General features: G+C 39.8%; 1 protein-coding gene across 12 annotated transcripts in view; it reads right to left on the bottom strand.

Moving 5' to 3' along the window:
* The window catches only part of LRRC7 (leucine rich repeat containing 7), a 628763-nt gene that overhangs the window by 487797 nt on the left and 118357 nt on the right, over positions 1-22609 (bottom strand). For all 12 annotated transcript variants that reach the window (XR_008792000.1, XR_008791999.1, XM_056111016.1 and 9 more), the window contains exon 2: positions 12989-13086. Coding sequence is in view for 8 of the 12 variants with exons in the window: in XM_056111016.1 (XP_055966991.1) it covers positions 12989-13085 (97 nt within the window). In the remaining 4 variants the exon portion in view is untranslated. The remainder of the gene's footprint in view (positions 1-12988; positions 13087-22609) is intronic.

The raw sequence follows: 22609 nt of genomic DNA, 5'->3' as shown, positions 1-22609 counted from the left end.
TTCCTTGATTCAACTTACCATACAATTCTTTTTTTTTTTTTCGGGGTTGGGGTGTTGGATGGTCATTGATGTGAATGAAGGTGGTTGGGTGATTTGTAAGTGGTGTTCAGGAGGTTCCTCCCTGTTATTTTTTGCCTTCAGGTCTTTTGGTGTTAGGGCCAGAGGATGTGGTGCTGCTCAGGGCCTATTGTGCCAGGAACTACCCAGGTACCTTGGGAGACCATGTGTGATTCTGGGGGTGGAACCAGAGTTGGCAAGACACACACTTTAACCCCTATACTATCTCTTGGCTACTATAGTACAATTTTAAGCAAAGACGGTTTATTCATTCTACCAAAGAAATCTGAAACAGGCAAAAGAACACCAAAAGAAGAAATAGCTAGAAAGCAAGAACAATAACTCAAAAAGTGACAGCTGACAACTTGATATGAAGAGAAGCACAGATGGAATTCTTTACACGCTTTTCATTATTGAGTATTTATACACTTGTCCTTGGGCCAACAGGAAAAGGTTAAGTCATGTTCAGTAGCTTCTAATAGGAAGACAGGAACATGACTAATCAACCGATCTTTACCATGCTTGTTAGTCCAAGAATATTTTGACATATAAAAAGGTAGCATTTAGCTACTTAAAACAAAATAATTTTAACTATAATCCCCAGAAAATATAAAGATCACTTATAAGAAAAGTATAATACCACTGCCATATAGATAGAATTGTGTTAATAGGAATTAAATTTTCATAAAAAATAAAATAAATTGCACTGTAACACTGTAGCACAGTGCTCCCGTTGTTCATCGATTTGCTCAAGTGGGCCCAGTAACGCCTCCATTGTGACACTTGTTGTTACTGTGTTTGGCATATCAAATACGTCATGGGTAGCTTTCCAGGCTTTGCTGTGCAGGCGAGATACTCTCGGTAGCTTGCTGGGCTCTCCGAGAGGGGTGGAGGAATCGAACCTGGGCCTACTGGGTCGGCCACATTCAAGGCAAATTCCTTACTCACTGTGCTATTGCTCCAGCCCGAAGATGATATATATATATATATCAGCTAACACTAACTTCAATGTTAGGTCTGTAGGCAAAATTTTCTTTTAAATACAATAGCTTCTTGACACCAGAAGGCCAGTGATAATCAAGTCACTAAAATGAAGCAGTGAAGTTCAACCTCCACTTGGGATGCAGATTCATGCATATCATCACTTTATTTCAGCCATTCAGACACCTTGGGTCTCCTTGGGTACCTCACCTCTGCTATGCCCAACTAGGTGAAAAGAACTCCAAAGAGTGACAAGGTCCCTTGAGGAGATGTGGGATGCATGAAAAGTTTCTCCTATGGTGGTGGTGCTCATAAAAGCCAAGGATAGAAGTTTGTCATGCTGAATCCTGAAAGGTCCCGTGCGTGTTTATCTGGGGGTCTCCTCACTCCTCCCTTTCCCCTCCAGGAGCCTTCCCTTAGGGCAAGCCGCATACCTTCCCCAGCTCCTTGCTGGGTTTCCTCGGACCCTGAGCAGAAGGACAGAGGGCAGCAGCAATGTGGGGCCAGTTTCCAGGGCTGGGGAGAGGGGCAGGGTCCCCGCAGAGCACAGGCACTGGGGCGGGGGGCGGGGGGGGGGAGTGGCTGCAGGCAAGAAAGCTTGGAGATGAACTGCCTGAGGCTGACATAGGAGTAGGCCACAGCGGGCAGGCCTCCTCTGGACAATGCAGAAAACACAGCCACAGCCCAGAGCCCAGAGGCCAGGGAATCTCCCAGTTCAGGAGAGGCAGGACATGGCTCACTCCCCTGGTGCCAGGCAGAAACAAGGCAAGGTCTGGGCGGGAGGGTTCTAGACCCACAGAGCTGCCACCGCCGTCACTCCCTGGCCTGCCCAGTGCTTCCTGTGAGGCAGTGACCACCTGGCCGATGGCAGGAATGGCCTCACTCCTGCTCCAGTCTTTGACGTGGAGATGGGGTGGGAGAGAGAAGGGAAGGGGGAGCACGACCCACCACACAGGGCTCAGGTTGGAGCAAGATACCATGCCTGTGTCAGACATTGAGTTTGAAATTCTTTGTTTGGTTCCACTGGGAGTATTTCCAGGAGTGGCCCCTGAGCAATGCATAAGAAGCCACTAGACCACCTGTCTGTCCCCTTCCCCCCAAAATTACCTAAAGAGAAAAATCTTTTCAATGAATTTTTCTTTTTTTATTTTAGTGTAGGAGTACTGCTATTTATTCAGCCACTGATTAGCTGATTGAATTGTGCATGAACTACACCTTATTTTTTTAAAATTTTTTTATAACTTATTGAATCACCATGAGAGCAGTTACAAAGTTTTTGGGTCTAAGTCTCGGTCATACAATGAAACACCCATACCTTCACCAGTGCCCATTCTCCACCACCAAAAATCCCAGTGTACCCCCATCCCACACCCTCCCCCTACCTGTGGGGCAGATGATTTCCACATTACTCTCTCTCTACTTTGATCACATTCAATATTTTGACACCAGACCCACCATTATTATTTGAGATTTTACCCCAACATTTAGATCTGCTGAAAAGGCAACAACAGACAAGTTGTGTTCTATTGCTGGCTCCCTCTTGGCAGCTCAGTGGCTGTCATCCTCCAGAGGCCATTGGACAGTCAGGCTTGGGCCTGCAGTGATGAAACTTGTTGGGCCTCATGGGATGGTGGGGGAGCCGGGTCTGTCCTCCCCACCCCAACGAGACCCCAAATCATCGCCCACGAACGGCCTCTCTGGCTCCTGATCAAGCTGCTTAACGGCCTTGATCCAAGAGACTCAGAAAAAAATCTCGAAACCCAGCAGCGTTTGGCAGAAATGCATCCGGACCCGGCAGTAGGTTACTGTCACCGGGCCACCCCAGGGGGGAAAGGGTGCTTCCACCTGCTTCCCCTTGGCGGTTCGGTGGCCGTCATCCTCCAGAGGCCATTGGACAGCCAGGTCTGGGCCTGCAGTGACGAAACTTGTTGGTCCTAACGGGATGGGGATGGAGCCGGTCCTGGTATCCCCGTCCCAAGGAAACCCCAAGTCATTGCCCACAAACACCCTCTCTGGCTCCTGATCAAGCTGCTCAATGGCCATGATCCCAGAGACTCAGAGCAAATCTCGAAACCCAGTGGCTTTTGGCAGAAATCCCTCCAGATTTAAGTGTTAAAATTTTGGAATTTCAAAATCACATGGCCCTACTGCAGCCATGCGACATCATATGTTATTCATAACCAGCAATAGAACACAACTTTGTTTACTGAATTTTTCTTATAACCCAAAAACTAAATAGATGAATTTTGTGGAATTTCTATTTCATTAATTCAGGTTAATTCTGAGAAAAAACTCACACCTTCATAAATATTAAATAGCGCTGTTGTTTTAAGTTTTTCTTTGTGTGTGTGCTTTTTGGATCATACCTGGCGATACACAGGGGTTACTCCTGGCTCTGCATTCAGGAATTATGCCTGGCAGTGCTCAGGGAACCATATGGGATGCTGGGAATCGAATCTGGGTCGGCTGTGTACAAGGCAAACACCCTACCTGCTGTGCTATTGCTCCAGCCCTGTTTTAAGATTTAAAACGGATCATAATCAAAATGATGCTTGGAATAGTTTCTTAGTTGTTGACATTTAAGTGGAACAGATATAAAATTATAACAAACTATTGAAAAAGTTGTAGTTGCTAGCCATATAGTACAATGGTAGACTTGCTAGACTGGTAAAGTGCTAGACTTGCAAGTAAAGTGCTAGACTTGCAAGTGGCTGACCTGGGATCTATCCCTAGCACCCCATGTAGTCCCTTGAGCACAGTTAGAAGACAAACCTGAGTATCACTATGTGTGTATGACACCCCATCACCCAAAAATAGTCTAATGAAGTATACGTTTCTAAGAAATAGAGGAAATAAATATTTAGAGTTGGTAACAACTCTTGATAAGTGAATCCTTTCATTACCTTTTATATTACCTTTAATCAGATGGAATGTTCTTACCTATTATATTTTATACTTCTTCCTGACATAAATATAGTCATAGACAATGGACATAAATAGTATTAGTGTGATATATATTTTCCTACCTTTTTCTGTTAATTTTTTTTGTCTCTGCATTTATAGATCATTTTAAATAGGTGACTTGTCTTGGTTTTTAAAAAAATCAATTCAGCATGCTGTCTTTTAATTAAGCTATTTTTTATTTATACTTAGTATAATTATTATGTTAAAGTTACTGTAGCACTCTCCTTCCTTTGTTCATCGATTTGATCGAGCGGATACCAGAAACATCTCACAACAAATTGAGAGACTTGTTACTGTTTTTGGCATATCAAATATGTCACGGGTAGCTTGCTAGGCTTTGCAGTGCAGGCGAGATACTCTTGGTAGCTTGCTGGGTTCTCCAAGAGAGATGGAGGAATCGAACCCAGGTTGATTGTATTCCTTTTTTCCCCTGATGGCATGTCTTTTTTGTTGTCATTTCCTGGTATTTGGAGAGCTTTGTTTAGCCATTAGTTTGAAGTAGGACTGGTAGCAAAAACATGCTCTTCATTTCCTTTCAGCTAAGAATGTCTTTATTTTTCTTCATCACTGAATAATAGTTGCACTGGAAACAGTATTCAAGATTGATAATTCTTATAACTTTTGAAAAAATATACTATATTCTGGCCTCTGGTTTCAGATGAAAAAATATAGTCATTTTAAATCATTTTATTGCCTTTCTAGACAATAAAAAGAAGCAAAAAACTAGGCCTTTATTATTTTTCTGGCTATTCTGAGATTATTCTTACTTACAAAATTTTAAATTTGACTTTTCTTGGTGTGGATTTATCATAGTTGTAACTCATTCAGTCTCCTAAATATCTAAATTGTTGTATGTCCTCATCCAATTTTGGAACATAAACAATTATTTCTTCAAATACATTTTTCCTCCAGAGTCACTCAATCACTTATCGGAACTTCGATGAAACAAATGTTATGCCTTTTGTTATTTTATATACAGTCTTTGAGACTCTTTTCTTTTTCAGTTTTGTTTTACTTTGTTTCTGGGACATACTCAGCAGTGCTCAGAGTATATTCTTGGTTCCGTGCTCCAGGGTTACTCCGATGCTGCTCAAGGTGTCATATGGAATTGAACCTGGGTCATCCACATGCGAGCCACGTGCCTTACTCATTATCCTATTTCCCTGGCACAGAGGTTCTGCTCACTTTTGTTAAGACTTTTTGGACTTCATTGTTGAGGTGAATACTGGTACTTACAGCAAATAGTCTGTCTCCCGATTCATTAATTCTATCCTCTGATTTTACAACCTGCTATAGCATCTGTATAGCATGAATTTGGTCACTCAGCACTGCAGTTACTTTATTTTAATTAAAAAATAATGACTTACTTTAAGATGGAAGATAATCCTATGTTTGACTAAGATTTTTCTTTTTGCTGTGTCAAGAGATTATGTAATCATTGGCCATTTTTGTTATGGCTCCTTTCAATCTGTATCAGTAATTTCAATGTCCATTCTGTATCAGCAATTTCAACGTCTGCTAGTTTGGTATTGGTGTCAGCTATTTGTATTTCTTTTATAAGCTGCAGTTTACCTGGTATTCATACAGTAGCACATGTTTGTTATAAATGAAGATAATACAATTGGTATAACCGTTTGAGAAATTTTGGTTATTCCTCCATTGTTTCTTTCTTCTCCCTTTCTCTTACTCTCAAGCAAATGGTGAGAGGGACAAATACAGAATGATCTCTATCATATTGGGAATTACAAAGGCACAATGTGAGGGAGTAACAAATGACTAATGGTTGAGCATTTAATAATTTTTTTAATTTGAATTGCTCTACTAGATTTATGATGATAACATAATTCTTAGGTTACATTATATTCTTTATTTATTAAATATATCATTGTTTTATCCATATTTTGGTCTTATTTTAAATTTGATAATTTACAGTATTTATTATCAAATTTCTAGTTATTTTTAGTGTTTAAATTATATTAACTTCAGTGAAGAGTTTGTGTTTTATGTTTAAAGTTTTATAATTTCCTTATTTATTTATTATCTTCCTTCAAAAAATTCTTGGCTTTACACATTAATTTTAACTACTTCATAAAGTGCTGACCTTCTTTCAATGATTAGAAATTACAAAAAATTTTCTAAATTCAAAAATTTCTGTTATTATTTTTTATATTTGTCTTTCTAGACTAATTCTTATTCTCTTATTCTATACAACTTAAAATACATATTCTATTATGTTGCTGAATAGATTCAGAGATGAAAGGAATACGAGTATAGCTAGAACTCAGAAAGCAATGTAATAGAGTATAGGATGTTATTGAAGTTGTAGAGAGTAGAGCATAGTAGGTCCCATAAACTATTGTCAGGCTATTGTCTTTCTCGAGTGAGTGGTGGAACTCCACAGGATCATATGAGACTGAAAATTTTTCAGAATTGTATGTAGGATACTTACAGGAATATCTAATACTTTGAATATTAGAACCTTTGCAGAAAAGATGACCTGTCATGAAATTTACATACAAGTGGTACTACATGGAAAGTATCATGTTAAGTGAAATGACTCAGAAAGAAAGGGATAGACATAGAAAGGTTGCATTCATCTGGGGAACATAAAGTAACAAAATAGGAGAGTAACACTCAAGAATGGCCGATTTGCTCGAGCGGGCCCAGTAACGTCTCCATTGGAGACTTTGTTGTTACTGTGTTTGGCATATCGAATACATCACGGGAGCTTGCCAGGCTCTGCCGTGCGGGCGAGATACTCTCGGTAGCTTGCCGGGCTCTCCGAGATTAGTACCAGGAATTTTACTCCATGGCTTGGAGGCCAGCCACATATGCTAGGGCAAAAGGGAGCTCAGATAGAGAAGAGAGCACAAAATAAAGGGTGTTGGGAGGATCCTCCCAGGATGGGAGAAGCATGCTGAAAGGAGACTATAGACCAAACATGATTGCCACCCATTGCCTTTTTTGCAGACCACAACACCCAATAGGAGAGAGAGAACAAAGGGGAGTGCCCTGCCACAGATACAGGATGGGATGGGGGGATTGAGGGGTGGGGGGGATACTGGGATCCGTGGTGGTGGGAAATGGGCACTGGTGAAGGGATGGGTATTTGATCATTGTATAATTGAAACCCAAGCACAAAAATTTGTAAGTCTACAACTGTACCTCATGGTGTCTCACTAATAAAAATTAAAAAAAAAAGAAAAGATGACCTGTGAGGAGATTCAAAACTTACTTCCAGTGAAATAAAGAGGCCATGAAATTCTAGTGAATAATTTCACTGTATGGAAGTGTTACATGGAAATGAGAAAACAGCATTGAAACATAACGAGATTAATAGCGGTCTTAACAAAAGTGGTTTCAGTGGTGAAGTGAGCCAGACTGCATGGGGCTGGAGAGTAAAGAGGAGGGGAAGTACATGACGCAAAAAGTTTGTTTCATTTATTTTATCTTATTTTTTATTTAATTAATTTAATTTGTTCTTTTATTGAATCACTGTGAGATAGATCCTTACAAAGCTATTCAGGATTAGGTTTCAGTCATACAGTGTTCCAACACCCATACCTTTACCAGTGTACATTTCCCAGAACCAGTGCCCCCAATTTCCCTCCCATGACCTGCCCGCCCCAATTTCCCTTCCATGACCCGCCCACCCCATCCCCAGCCTGCCTCTGTGATAGACGCCTCTCTCTCTCTCTCGATCTCTCTCTCTGTCTCTCTCTGTCTCTCTCTCTCTCTCTCTCTCTCTCTCTCTCTCTCTCTCTCTCTCTCCTCTTTTGGGCAGTGTGGTTTGTAATTTGCTCGAGGTAAAGGTAAAGGCCCTCCCGTTGATCGTCGATTTGCTCGAGCGGGCCCAGTAACGTCTCCATTGGAGACTTTGTTGTTACTGTGTCTGGCATATCGAATACTCTCGGTAGCTTGCCGGGCTCTCCGAGAGGGGCGGAGGAATCGAACTCGGGTTGGCCATGTTGGCCGCTTGTAAGGCGAACGCCCTACCGCTGATACTAAAAGGTTGTTGTCAACCTACTTTTAACACTCAGTTCTTGTCCAGCATGACCATTTCTATCTATTATTGTCATGTTGTCCCTAGAAGTTTGCTTTAGAGAAGTTTACCTGCAAATACAACCAAAAATGTGTGACTCTAAACCAAATGGGGCTGCAATTTTGAGGACAGATTTGCAATTTTATTTTAATGGGATGGAGCTTTGCCATAATTGAAAGTAATTTTTTTTCCCCTTTATTTTATTTTATTTTTTTTAAAGTTGTAGATTTACAATTTTTTGTGCTTTGGTTTCAATTATACAATGATCAGATACCCATCCCTCCACCAGTGCCCATTTTCCACCACCATGGATAATATCCCTCCCACCCCCATCCCCCTATCCCCCCTGTCTCTGTGGCAGGGCAATCCCCTGTGTTCTCTCTCTCCTTTTGGGTGTTGTGGTCTGCAAAAGAGGCATTGAGTGGCAAACATGTTCAGTCCATAGTCTACTTTCGACATGCATCTCCCCTCCTGGGTTGAAAGTAATTTTTAAGAACATTATATTTGTCTTGAGAGGTTGCTTTGACAATTTTAGATGCAGCTTAGCTAGATGTAATTCACATAAAGGAAATACTTGAAAACTATGTCTGGTGTTTATATAGTTTTTATTTATATATTTATATAGTTTATATAGTTTATATATAGCTCTCTCTTATCCTATGCCTGACTGTCTCCACCAGGGCCCAACAGCTGAAGACCACCGAGGCCCAGCCAAGGCCGTGCTGGGACCACTCTCCACACACTTGGATGAGCCTCACGCATAAAAGAACTGACAGAGGAACCCAGGTGTGTGGGACCCGGGGCTGAGATCTCCAAGCCTGCACAGTTTGGGACTGGACCTGCCAGTAACTAGACAGTTACACCCACCAACTGTCGTGTAACTCCAACAACGGCCAGGATCCAGAGATCATCACAATCAGCTCCCGGCCGCGCGACATCTTATCATCTCATTCCTAATTTGGTCAAACTGGCAGGCTACCAAATGTAACATGCCCACACGGCAGAGTCTGGCAAACTCCCCGTGGTATACCCAATATGCCAAATACCAGTAACAATGATGGGTCTCATTCTCCTAACCCTGAAAAAGCCTTGAATATGGCACTTTAAAAAAAAAATCTCAGGGCTAGGACGAAGAAGACGTTACTGGCACCTGCTCGAGGCAATCGATGAACAACAGGGTGGTCGTGATCGTGATGTCTGGTGACATTATGGTCATCTTCATGTTGAAAATGTAAGAAAATATAAAAGAAGCATGAACCTCAGTAGATAGAAAATCTTTCTGTTCATAATATCTGCAAGTGATAGTCTCTGTCAAGAACACGCTATCGTTCAATCCTTAGGAAAGGGAAATTGTCAATACTTGTCCTTTTATGATGGTTTTCTAAGATGGAGTTTTCCAGAGTTGTTGGCTGACATAGCTTAGTCTTGATCCTGCATTGAATTTGTAGGAGCACAAAGGGAAAACTGTGCCATTGTGTGAGACAAATTACTATCTAACATGAATTACTGCTTAATGGTGTTGCAATATTCATTCAGCTCTGCATCATTGACTCACAACCTGTTCCTTGCTATGCATTAATATTTTTAAAATAGCTGTGGTCATTTATGTGGATTTTTCATTTTGTGATCAAAAAACATTGCTCCTCTGGAAAGAAAGATGGCGGCCGCACGGGAGCCTTGTGGACAGCAGGTTTGAGCCGGGGGTGGTGGGAGCGGCAGGGACCTCATGGGAAGGGGGGCGTAATGGGCCGTCCTTCACGCCCGACCGAGGTCGCCAGCTGCCCCCCACGAGCGGCTCTCCGGCACGGCCACGACTCCAGAGCACAGAAACCAACCTCTTAACTATCTAACTTTTAATAGAAATTCTTCCAGGGTTAATAAGTAAAATAGCAGAAATCCAAAACATCTTTTTATTCTTAAACCAAGTTGTAGAAAGCAAATCATTTCACAACGCTGTTTCAGCATGTCTGATTGGGGGGGGGGTCGTAAACTCTAAACAATAATTGTGCATCTTCTATCGAAACAATGTATCTAGTCAAAGTAGATAGAGTATTAACTAGAACTCATCTGCCTCACAGGAATTGGGAGGGGTGGGAGGTGGGGTTCTATTGGGGTTTGCGGTTAAAAATAAGTATTGGTAAAGGGAAATGTGTTTGATATTTACATGACTGAGACCTAAACCAGAAAGCTCTGTAACTTTTCCCACAGTGATTCAATAAAGAAATAAATTATAAAAAAAAAACATTGTTCCTTTTCATGGTTAGTTTGAAATAAGAAGAATAAGAATAAGAAGTTTTGTCTATTGTAAGTGAGATTAAAAATAGAAAACAATTATGGCATTGGTACTTTTTTGGGGGATGGGGTTTTGGGTCAAGCCAGCAATGCTCAGTGGTTAGACCTGACTCTGCTCTCAGGAATCACTACAGGTGGTGCTCAAGGGGATACAGGATGCCGGGGTTGAAAGCAAAAGCCCCCCCTCCCATTTTACTATCACCCTGGCTCCTGACACTGGTTCTGTACTAAGTACTTAGCACAGACATCTTGACATCTTCCTTAATTCTCGAAACAATCAAAGAAGGTTGTATCATTATTCTCATTCTACAGATAAGTAAGCTAAATCTTCAGTTAATAAAAAATAACACCCAGGATGCCGCGGCTCATTACATTAACTATCATATAAAGAATAAACCTTTTTCTTTCACTCTAGAGTTAATTATTTTAATTAACTAATATCATATGCTAACTCCATTCCAAAAAAAAAAGAAATTTCTTCTTTAAGGAAACGAATATACATCTGTAACAGGAAAAGAAATGCTGTCCATCACAATAATAAAGAATAATTATGATCTCTCTGGATGGGAATGTATTTTATAGAGTTCTTAAGTCTCATTATTTTCCTTCCAAGTTTAATAACATTCAATTCAGCTGACTTCATGTAGAGCTTTAAAAATTACTCTCATGGTCACAGTTCAATTGATCAAGGCTTGTTTGTAATAACACACAACAGTTATATTATCTCAGCAATCCTCCAAGTTGGCCAATTTTACCAGGTCAATTGATCAGGATGGAGAGTTCAGCAGTCCGGTCCAATCCCATGAAGCTGATGGAGTGCATCAGTGCTGGTGGTCACCAGATCAACTGTGGTAGTGTGCCAGGGTTCATTCATTTCTGACCAGTTCTTATTCAATGTGGCTGCTGTTCTGCAAGCCACACCTTGAGATGTACTGACCCAAACCAGCATTTGAAAGAATTTTTCTGAGGGCACAGATGTGGCTCAGTGATCAAATATGTGCCTGGCATGCATGAGATCTGGGTTGGATCACCAGCACTGCAAACATAACAAAGCAAAAACAATCCTCTCCTCCCCGACCTGGTCCTCCCTTCCTCACTCCTTCCCTCTCTTACCCTCCTCCTCTACTTGTCTCCCTGCCCGAACAATCAAATCCCAATGAAACCATTTTCTTCACACACACAAAAATATATAGTTAACTGTTTTAACGTAGACCCTCAGGGAGCCCCTGTCACAACTACTCCACATGTCCTTTGAAGTGTGGAAGTGGCCATGCGCAATGCCTAAATCAATATGAGGTGGTAGTTTTCAATAAAGTTTTATTTACAGAAACAACATCAGCCTGAATCTAGCCAATGGTTGGCCAACATCTGGACTAGATCAATTCTATATAAGAGGCTTGAAAAATTACCCTAAACATGTGAAATAACCTTTATGAAATTCAACTACAAAATTCCCTTCTAAATTTTAAATAAAATCTACAGAACAATTCAAGAAATTCGATGAAATGCATTAAATAAGCATACAGGAGAAATCCCAATTTATTCCTATGAACCCAATAAAAAAGGAATCATCTTAACTATGGGCTTACATACGTCAGTTTTTAAAATATCAATGAATTCTCTTTGTTTACAGATGTTACTTTTAATTTGATATTGTTGACAGTGTTAGAATAAAAGACCTCTTAGTTAAAATAAAACTTATAGTCTATTGAATGACATCAATGCCACCATATAGATGCCACCTTATTATTAACTATTGAGTTTATAATAAGACAAAACAAAATGAAAACACACTTTTGGCCATAGCAGTGTCCAGCTTTAGTGTATTTGGTCTTTACCCAGAATAATGTACTTAAAACTAATTAAAAATGTAGCCATGACCTAAAAGTCATTATAAAGGCTAGATAATCCATTACATAAGCTTAATTCTTATGAAATGCAAATTCTTACAAAAAGACCAAAATCAGATAAATATTTGCCATAAAAATATGTGATTTCATTTCCTTAAAAGAATTATATGCAGATATCAAAAAGTAAGTTGCTAATATGGCTCATCATAAGTATAAAATGAAGGCATAAATCAAATGTTTCTGATAGTACGGCAAACTAGAAGATCTACTGAAACAATATCCCCACCAACAATTAAGTACTCTGTTACATTAAATGGAGGAACACTAAAAAACTCAAGATTATGGTGGGATATACAAATTTCAAAATCTTTTCCCAAATTTTACATTTGATTAAATCAAATGTTTTACTTGGCCAAATATTTGATGCAATCAAATGTTTCAGTTGATATTTAAAATGCAATTCAAAATTATTCTTTTTTTTTGATTCCACAATTCCTCTGAAACATTGCTGTATAAATCCCTAAGAAATATATGGTGCATTGACAGCCTTTGTTCCTCTCCTCTGAACATAGAACTCAATTATCAATCTGGAAGGACAAGATAAACACTCCAGGAAACAAAATGGCCTTGAGTGTCTGCTTGCAAGTACCAGGTGCGAACTTGTTTTAATTCATCAATTTGATTCATCCAATACTTATTAAGAACCGCCATTATCTAATCACACACAGGTTAACTCTTTCCTTTTACTATGTTACTCACCAAGTCTATCAAGAGCACAGTTAACCCCATGAAACATACTTACACTCTTCTTCAGGTCTCTTCCGAAGTGTTGCACGGACTTCCTTATAAGGACTTCTCTGATATTGTGGGGGATTCCTTCCCCTTATTAGGTTCTCCATTCTGTAAGAGAGAATCCAAAAGTCAATTGAATGCCAAAATCATGATACATGATAGTAGCAAGTCAAATGGTCTAACTCAAAAGTCAATACCCCAAGGTATTACAGAAGCTCAATGCAGAACTACATTAAGAACATTTAGCCAGGCCAAGCTCAAGAGAACATACAAGGTTTAAGGTGGCAAGCCTTGCTCTCAGTTGACCCTATAGAATAATGGTTGGTTTGCCCTTCCTCCCTGAGATCTTCAAGCCTACTCGGATCGGGGCTGAGCATCCTCCACCCAGATCCTCCAAATTCCAGTAGGCGGGGGTCACACCCACCAACTGGCCCCCTGGTGCTGTGTAATCCCATCAACGGCCAAGACTCAGAGACTATAAAACCCAGCTCCCTGAAGAGAATAGCACAGATTCTCCTGCCCCCGCGCCTGGCTGTCCTTGCCGGGGCCCCTTGGAGGGGAGCGGGTTGAGTTTCTCTCCCCGCCCCGACCAGGGCTCTGGTAGCTGAAGACCTCCAGAACCAGCCACCACCATGCTGAGACCACTCTTCGCACACATGAAAGTACTGGCAGAGGAACAAAGGCATGCAGGTCCCGGGACTGAGATCTCCAAGCCTACTTGGATCGGGGCTGAGCATCCTCCACCCAGACATCTTATTATCTCATTCCTACTTTGGACAAACTGGCAGGCTACCGAATGTAACCTGCCCACATGACAGAGTCTGGCAAACTTCCCGTGGCGCACCCAATATGCCAAATACTAGTAACAATGATGGGTCTCATTCTCCTAACTCTGAAAGAGCCTTGAATATGGCACTTTTTAAAAAATCTCAGGGCTAGGACGAAGGAGACATTACTGGGGCCTGCTCGAGGCAATCGACGAATAACAGGATGGTCGTGATCGTCGCCCTTCCTCCCTGGCCACTGGAAGCTTGTGTTTGTTGATTGCCCCCCAACCTGTCAATTACCTTTGTCTCCTGATCAGACTCTGACTTGTAAATATTGTCTTTCTCTTCTCCTCAATGTCTTTTGTGGGCTGGAGAGATAGCACAGCTGGTAGGGCATTTGCCTTGCACACGGACTACCTGGGTTCTATTCCTCCACCCCTCTAGGATAGTCTGTCAAGCTACCAAGAGTATGTCACCTGCAAGGCAAAGCCTGGCAAGCTCCCCGTGACATATTCGATTTGCCAAAAACAGTAACAAACCTCACAATTTGTTGTGAGACATTACTGGTGTCCGCTAGAGAAAAAAATAAATGAACAATGGGAGGTTAGCTACTACAGTGCTAATGTCTTTTTCATGGTTATTATTTCAGAGCAGTTGCTTTTTGTACGGATACAGGAAGATAGTTAAGAAGACAAGCCTGTGGCTTGGGAGTTGATTGACTCCAGATAATTTACCTCCTGGATATCTGCTCTCTTGACTTAAGCCTCAGTTGCCCTTACATCCTAGATCCCCCAAAGCAGGGTCCTGATGAGGGACTGGAGACCCAGGGCAAGCGGTGAGCTATGAGCTACCCTGGCATCAAAATGCTCCTGGCGAAAGTGCCCTAATTCTTAACTATAAGTTAAGAGCTTCGTCATGGATAAATTCTGACATGATCCAAAAGTAATAACTATATTTGGGCTCTGCTAGGTTTAGGAATGATTGAGCTGTCCTGAGCACTATAGTCTAAGTCTGTGGTAAGATGTTCCCAGGAGAGTCACCCTACAAGCCTAAAAGTGTCTATTACTGTGTCCATACAGAATGGTAAATATTAAAAGAATTAAAGATGCAAATTAAGTTGCAGGTCTAAGGAGAGGAGAAATTCACCTAAAGGCTGTTCTGCCCTCATGGGCTGTAGGTGTTCGAGAAGTTTGGAAAAACAATTTTGATTACGCTTCTCGTGGTGAGGCATTGTTGGGAAGGCATGGTGAGAGAATAAAAAGAACGGCTGCAGGGAGCAAGGGGGGAATGGATGGTTGGAGAAAGGGTTTGTTGGTTGGATTGATTGATTGAAGGAGAGACAGAGAGAGAGAGAGAGAGAGAGAGAGAGAGAGAGAGAGAGAGAGAGAGAGAGGAGATGGATACAATGGGAAAAAAGAATTGTGCAGTTAGATCTCAGGGCTGGAGTGATAGCACAGCGGTAGGGCATTTGCCTTGCGCGCAGCCAGCCCGGCCGAGCTGGGTTCGATTCCTCCGCCCCTCTTGGATAGCCTGGCAAGCTACCAAGAGTATTCAATATGCCAAACACAGTAACAAGAAGTCTCACAATGGAGACGTTACTGGGCCTGCTCGAGCAAATCGATGAACAATGGGAGGGCAGGGCAGGGCAGACATAGATAGACACAGAGAGAGAGAGAGAGAGAGAGAGAGAGAGAGAGAGAGAGAGAGAGAGAGAGAGAGAGATGGAGAGAGCTGGGAGAGACAAGAGAGTGAATAAAGGCAACTAATCAGCAACCAGCTTGGCCCTCGTTCTTCCTTCATCTGTCCAAGGCAACAGGCAACAGCAGTCCCGAGTGGAGAAGCAGCTCAAGAGCACTGAACATGAGCGGAGAGAGAGAGAGAGCCTCCTGGGGAGCCCGCCAACATCCTTTCATGTGTAATTCCTGCTTGCGTTGGGGGTTAACACAGCCTGAGACGGGGTTTTCACAGCCTGCACGTGAGCGCGGGGGATTTTTTTTTTACAGACCTCAGTTTGAATATGAGTTTACAAGAACAGAATTGCTACTTTTGTGCACATGAAGGACAAAAATGGGAGACAGATTTCTAAGTCTGATGATCATGACTTCTTGACAAATTGGTTAAGGTAAAACATACACCTCAATAATTAGCAGAGCAATGCTGACAGCCTGAAAACAATCATACATGTGTGAAAGGCAACTTTGGTCCTTGTTAACAGCATACGCCTTCTTTCCAATGTGCTCTGGCTGCAGTAAACTTTAAAGCCATCTTCACCAACTTCAAGTCATTTGCACACTCAACTGACTTTGATGACGCTGAAATGCTGTTTAATGTTCAAGACTTGAAAAATTAGGACAAGATCATGGTACTTATTTTGAAAATATCAATATATTTTTAACAGTTATTTAACACTGATGTTCATTCCTGATGGAATGTCACAGGTTTTGATAACTTCCCTGATAGTAGATCTATATACTGTGAAAACAGTTCAGTATTGTTACAGGTTATAGTATTCAAGAGACTTATGGGGGCAGAGGGCATTAATGTCCCAGAGAACCATGTTCTCAGTGCCTGAGAGGACAATCACATCAAAGCAATGTTTAAAATTATGTCAAATATGATGTAAAAGTATATAAAATGATGTAAAATATGAGATAAGGAATATCATATAATCATATAACCATGTTCTGGAAAGCAAACACTCATCTATAAAAATACTTTTCCAAACACAGTTCCTGAATACAATTCATTCATTTGTAACAGTTAATTTGTGTGTTTATATCCATCAGTATATGTTCTTCTAGTTCATATCTATGTGCATAAAGTGCAAATTTGATTCTCAACATGTGATGATAACTTAATCTTTAATTTCATTTGAAACTCATAATAAGCATTAAATTTTTTCCTCAGATTATTATAAATTAACAGGAAACCAAATGGCAACCTGAGAACTTTAAGACATAATTTACATTAAGACTATAATGGGAGGGTGGAAAGCATGGGGAATGAATCTCCCAGACTGGGCCTGCAGTTTCACCATAAGAATTAGACATATGAACTAAATTACATAAAAATTTTCTAGTTTCTAACTTGAATTAATTCAGTGCACAATTTTTATTACATTTCAGCAAGATCATGTACTTCCACAATGATCTAACAACAATCGAAGTGAACTCATAATCATTCATTAGTATTCAAACTCAAGATAGAAAAGTAAAACACATGTAACCTGCCTGTGCAAATGTCTGTATAAAATTCTAATGCCATTTTGAAAACCAATTTGACTTATTGTGACTGGAATTTGATCTGAAGCACTAACTTTTTCTGATTGGAAATCTTATATAAACCACTGTCTTGGAGAAGCCTATTATTCTTTACTTTATGTTCCTGATTATTAAACATGGTTATTTCCATGTAACTACACTTGGGGGAAGTGCCAGAAAGCTGGAGTATAAGTTAGAAAGTACTGTGAGGTTCCAGTAGTTCTTATACTTGTCTAATTGCTCCTGGCATCAAAGATCCCCAAATCAAGTCACCAAGAATCCAGGTGCCCAGAGGCTTCCTGTGGTAATGCTCACAAGGACACCTGCATGAATTCTGCAGTATTAGCCATGTGGCAGTAATTGCAGCACTTAAAGCAAATAGCCAGGATTTGGAAACAACCCAAATGCCTGGTGACGAATGAGTGGAAGTAAGTCAGAAGGAGAGAGACAAATTCAGAATGACTTTCTCTTATATGGGATATAAAGAGACATAATAAGAGAATAACAAATGATCAAACACAACGGTTTCTGAGGATGTGTGCGGATGGGGTAGGTTCAGGGTAGGATCGAAGCCATGACACTCTGAGAGAGGATGGGGAGTTGAACATCCTTTGCATGAAACCCTTTCATTCACAGCATAATAAATCACAGTGCCAAATAAAAAAGGGTTGCAGTATACATATACAAATCTCCATCACTACGTAGCTGTAAGAAAAGATGAAATCATGCAATCGTCCACGGCAATGTGGCCGGAACTGGAAGGAATCATGAGAAGTGAAATTAAGTCAAAGGTAGAGCAATGATGACCTCACTCATCTGTAGAATTTAGAGAGGCAAATCAAGGGAGTTTATAGAATTGAACAATGACAAACCGATGGTCTTATATTACAAAACAAATTTCCTAGCAGATGGTGGCGAGAAAGCTGGTGATAAAAAAGGCAAAACAGAGATAGTGGTGAAGGGCCTTGGTGGTGATCAGGTGCACATCACTACAATATACTTCAACACTATTAGAACCAAAAATACAATTAAATTTGTTGTTGTTGTTTGTTTTATGTTTGTTTTTGGCCAAAGCAAGTGGTGTTCGGTATTTACTACTGGCTCCCTGCTGAAGGAATACTCTGGTGGTGTTCAGTGACGATATTCACTGTCAGGGATTGAGCTGGGGTCTGCTACATGCAGGGCAAGTGCTTTAGCTTCTGTACTATCTATCTGTCTCCTAAAACATTTTTTTTTACCATCCTCAGTGTTTGAAAGAGACTGCCTGAGCTCAAACTCCCAGTCAATTCCATAAAAGATAACTGTAAAGACAGTTTGTGCCTTTTCTCATCAGTGAGTATGAATTACTCTAGCCATCTCACAGAATTTTTGTGAGGAATAACATTTTTTAATACAGTTAAAAAAAGTTTACATTGTATCTGTCACAAGAACTGAGCAAACAGTTATTATGAATCATAATTACCTTAAATATAAACAAAATTATGTGCTAAGGTTTAAAAGTCTGGCAAGCTATGGAAAATATATTTATTTCATAAAAAATGAAGATGGAGCCATTAAGAAAATCTTTTTATCTAACATATTTTCTGGTACGATAATAACAAAATATCTATGCACATAAATTACTAAATTTTTTAAATGAAGAACTTAGATATTCTTTATTTTTTTTCAAGAAGTTTTAAGGGACTATCTTATAAGAAACCTATGAATAACGGAGTGTGTAGTCAGGGGTACAGCTATGGGTTCACCATAACTGTACCTATTGGAGGTCAAATAGACAATCCATTTGTGAGGTTGGTAATCTCAGCAGTGAGATGATTTCTTCTAACAAGGTTTGGCATACTTTTACTTCATTGGGGAACTGTTTGGATTGATCTAGAATTGTGGATTTAGTAGAGGTATGGCCAGTGAATGAGGTCAGTTTGGTTAAAATATAATTGAAATAAATTTATACTGCTTGGAGGAGGAAGAGGGAGAATGATTAGTCTTCAGAGGGTAAGAAAGTTGTATTAAGAGAAAGGAAATATCAAGGATAGGTATTTATAAAATGCCTATTATGTAACAGGTGCTATGTTAGGTTCTTTTTCTAGGTTATATAAGACATTCTTGCTTTATTCGTGGCTAATCTGAGATTCAGAGATGTTAAAAAACGTATTTGGAACTACACAATAAGTAAAGCAAAATTAGAATTTAAATCCAGATCTTTCTGATTTCGGAGTGCTCACTATTAATCACAGAGTGGGCAATGTCATATAACTTTTCGCAAGGATTAAGTGTTCAGTATTCATGCTGTCCACGGAGTAACTGCTAGCCAGACACAAAATTCAATTAATTAACAGTAGAAATGTGGCTATGCTGACTGGGGAATTGAATTTGAGGTTAAAAATTTACTGAATTTTAATTTATTCTGTTTCAATAGCAATGTATAACTGCTATATTAGCACAGCTTGTCTAAAAGACTTTAATGCACAACTAGTGAAAATACTATTTTTGGGGTTTTTTTTGGTTGTTGTTTGAGTGCACATCTGGTAATGCTCATGGGCTTATTTCTGGCTCTGAGATCACTCCTGGGGGCCTTGGGGAACCATATGAGGTGGATCAAACCTGGGTTGGCCGCATGCAAAGCAAAGATCCTTGGAATCTATAAAAATTTTTTAAAAATAAAAAATTAAGAGGAAAACAACTGAAAGCAACAAATGTTGGTGGGTATTTGGTGAAAAGAAATCCTTATTCATCGCGGGTGGGATATCAACTGATTCAATCTTGATAAAGGAATATTTTTTTTCTAATTCTCTCTCTTCTAATTGAATCACAGTGCGATACAGACTTACAAAGATGTTGGGTATCTGTCATACAGTGTTCCAACACCTATGCCTCCCTCCACCAGTGTCCATTTCCCACCACCAATGTCCCCAAATTCCTTCCTTCCCTCCCGCCACCCCCACACCAGCCCACCAGCCTGTCTTTATGGCAGACACTTTCCTTCTCTCTCTGTCTCTGTCTCTGTCCCTCTCCTTTTGGGCATTATAGTTTGCAATATAGATACTGAGAGGTTATCATGTTTGTTCATTGATGTCGTTTCAGAATACAGTTTTTATCTAGAGTAAACATTTCCGACTATCTTTCAACTGCCTTCTCCCCCCGCACTTGTGGCAGGCTTCCAACCGTGGACCAATCCCCCTAGCCCTCGTTTCTGGGCAGAACTCTCTGTGATAATGAAGGATAAAGCATCTTCAAGAATGAAACACCACTGACCACCGGGAGCAAAGATAAACAAATTGGACTACATTAAACTAAGAAACTTCTGCAAATCAAAAGAAATGGTAACCAAGATACAAAGACAGCTCACAGACTGAGAAAAATCATTTACCCAATTCCCATCTGATAAGTGGTTAACATACAAGATACATAAGGCACCAGTAGAACTTTACAAGAAAAAATATCCAACCCCATAAAAAAATGAAAAGAAGAAATTAACAGAACCTTACTTAAGGAAGAATTACAAATGGCCAAAGGCACATGAAAAAATACTCTACATTGGTAATCATCAAGGAGATGTAAATTAAAACAACAATAAGATATCACTATGAGTTTTCTTTATTTAGATTCCAAAAGATGGTTTTATCTTTCCACCTAAACTTTTCCACCAGAGCATTCAACATGAATTAAAATTAGATATGTGTATATATAATATTTATTATATGTGTCATATAGAATTTCTGTTTAAAGTTTGCTTTTCTCTCACACTATAAGTTCTGTGAGTAATGTCAGTTTTGGTCTTGATTCATTGGTAGAATTTAGTAGAAAACCACTCATGGGAATGAATTAGTACATTTTTCTCTCTTTCATAATCTGTCTCAGAAAATATAAATTCCAGGGATCACTCTTCACACAGGAAGTCACACTAATGACTGACCTTCCAAATCCTGCCGTCAACTCTTACCCACATACTTTCCACAATGCCACTCTCTGGCACCTCTTAAGACCCTCTCAGTTACCAGCATGTTGTACTCAACAGCAGCCTCTCACTATCACACTTTGTACCAGCTGCCCCAAATGACCAGACATCTGAGAAAGGGTGAGATACTCCTCAATTCCCTGCAGATCTTAGGGAATGAGAGGGTTAGCGTAAGAGGGGATAACTGGGAAGTAGTTCTCCCCAGTGTAAAACAGCTCTCTGGGAACATTTCTCCAGCATAAGCAGAGGGAATACTGTGTGCACCACACCCCTCATGCCACTACTACATGGAGGATTATAATTAAGGAAAGTGATCTCTTTAAATTATCCCTATATTTGCCACCTTGTAAGCATAAGTCAAATGGGAAAATGTACCACGTTGAATAAATTTATTGGCAAATGGACAGTTTATCAAACTGCCTAAATTTTCCTGCATAAGCCATGACTCGAGTATTTGCAAGACCCATTGCTTTGTGCTCTATCAGGTCCCTAAAATTCCAAGAAAAACTTAATGAGTTAAGTAAGTAGAAAATAAATTAGAAAGAGTAAATATCCTTGAGTTATTAGTTCCCAGGAAAGCAAAATTTTCAGTTATGCTTAATAATTGCCTTTAATTAAACAATATTGAATCAATAAAAACATTTTTCAGACTTAAACTTCTTTGAATTTTAACTAACTTGATTGCATGAAGAACTGGATACAAAAACTGCAACAACATAAAAAAAAGCCACAACTTATAAGCAATTTAGGGCCATATATTTAGAATAACAATATGATTGAGAAAATTAGCATGATATATTGAGATATGATAGAATTTGATGCCTTTAACTTTTGTAATGATTGCACAGGGGGCATTTCTGTTAAAGGACAATGCCATATAATATTGCTGCAATCTAAAAATCTACCCTATTATTTTTTGTGGAACAGTACTTACTTTTGTATTTGTCAGGATCCAGAGATTAAAATGCATTCTATTTAAGAATGGCCAGACTTTTTATTTCCTCCTCATAGACACTATATTTTTCATCTATTCCTCATAGACCTTCTATGACGATAAGCACTACATAAACGTTTTACAAACGTTGATTGGATGAATGAAATCCACTGCTTCCAAGAAGCAACATTTTTTGTTGTTGTCACTGTCCTTTTGTATGCTTGGGATTACATCTGACTGTGCTCTTGGCTAACTGCTGGCTGTGCATTCAGGGATCACTCCTGGCAGGTCTTGGGGGACTATGTGTGGTACAGAAATATACACCCTACCCGCTGTACTATCTCTCCAGTTCCCTGGAAAGAATACTTGGAAGATTCATTTTTCCCCCTATTACATATTTTGCCCAAATGCCTATTTTTAAGTTTTAAATTCACTCTGAAGCAAATCAAATAACATCAAATCAACCCGTGTTTGTCTGCTGAATCTTCTGTATTTTGTCTCCTTACTGCTTTGAAGAGTGGCCAGTCTTTTTCCAACTAGTATCTGTATATTTCAATGTCTGTGCCCTTTAATCAGAGATTCTAGGTCATTTGAGAGCTTTGATATAGCGTAGGGAGTTATTAAAAACTTCGCTATAATATATTTACTTTCACTTTCATGATATTTTTGAAGTAGATATTCCTGCATCACTATTTATAGATGTAATAACTGGAAG

The sequence above is a fragment of the Sorex fumeus genome, unplaced genomic scaffold, assembly GCF_029834395.1.
Source record: "Sorex fumeus unplaced genomic scaffold, SorFum_2.1 ptg000011l, whole genome shotgun sequence".
Lineage (NCBI taxonomy): Eukaryota > Metazoa > Chordata > Mammalia > Eulipotyphla > Soricidae > Sorex > Sorex fumeus.
The sequence above is the reverse complement of the archived record's forward strand: the minus strand, read 5'-3'. Positions and strand labels throughout refer to the sequence as shown.